Below are 1,100 nucleotides of genomic sequence, written 5' to 3'. Positions count from 1 at the left end.
AACCCTGAAGTACAACCTCGGCCATCAGGCTTCCCACTATTTGAATATAAGCAACCGAGGCACCAAACGCCTTTACAGCTATCCCCAGGTCAATCAACCTGAACAACGGTAAGTATTTAGCTATTGATGGGACAGGATATTACCAGCTAGTTTTAGGAGATACAAGTTTGGCAACATTGAAAAAGGAAAGCTCTCTTGTAGAAGCGGATATAAACTCCATGGCCATAACGGCTAAAATGTATACCGTAAAATACGTTATACCAGCCGTAACTAGGCAAGCCACAATACCCATCACAAAACCTGCGAGGGAAAAACAGTCGCAAAGAACAACATATACGACAGCGTGTTACCCCATTGACACCCTGCATAAGCCATGCCAAGCATACCACTACCAATCATGGACTTGGTCAAGACAGAATATCTGCAAAACAATAGTGCTGCCCGATATACATTATGGCAAACAGCCACTTACCCTCCTAAAATGCTGTCATCATCGAACGGCGATTCTACTCCGAGCTTCTTCTCGCTGAATAATAATGGTGTCTCAATACCACTTTCCACGTTTTCACTCGTGGCTTCAGTAGATTGAGTCATGCTCTTCGTGTTATGCCACCTATGGGCTGTCAAAGAAGCAAAACTGACACAATAAGAGACTCAGAAGGAGCTATTTGACTATCATTCACTAACACTACACCTTTTCCCGTGCAAGTTTGACAAGTGAGCAGACAAGAATGACAATGTTACCATCAAGAGTGACAATGAGAATCCAAGTTTGTCACAATTCATTTCTGCCACAATCAAGTTTAACTTTGAGAATTCAAGTATGTCACAATCGAGATATGTTGCCATCAAGATTGACAATGAAAATCCAAGTTTGTCAAAATTCAATTATGTTACTATCAAGATTGACAATGAAAATCCAAGTTTGTCAAAGTTCAACTATGTTACAATCAAGATTGACAGTGAGAATCCATGTTTGACACTTGTTTCCTCAGTTACAACCAAGTTTGACAGTGAGAATTCATGTTTGACACCGCCAGAATATATCACAATCAAGAATGACAATAAACCACACAAGTTTGACAATACGCACACAAGTT

At 40.4% G+C, this 1,100-nt stretch overlaps 1 protein-coding gene across 1 annotated transcript; it reads right to left on the bottom strand.

Moving 5' to 3' along the window:
• Positions 1–139: 139 nt before the first annotated feature.
• Pmar_PMAR003805 (hypothetical protein) lies at positions 140–594 on the bottom strand (the record flags this gene model as incomplete). The annotated part of the gene is made up of 3 exons (XM_002788836.1): positions 140–300; positions 351–421; positions 473–594. 3 exons carry the CDS (start codon positions 592–594, stop codon positions 140–142), a joined length of 354 nt encoding a protein of 117 aa, XP_002788882.1.
• Between the last annotated feature and the right edge of the window lie 506 nt (positions 595–1,100).

The sequence above is a fragment of the Perkinsus marinus genome (assembly GCF_000006405.1).
Source record: "Perkinsus marinus ATCC 50983 genomic scaffold scf_1104296927486, whole genome shotgun sequence".
Lineage (NCBI taxonomy): Eukaryota > Perkinsozoa > Perkinsida > Perkinsidae > Perkinsus > Perkinsus marinus.
Note: the sequence above shows the minus strand (reverse complement) of the source record. Positions and strands in the feature narration are given on the sequence as shown.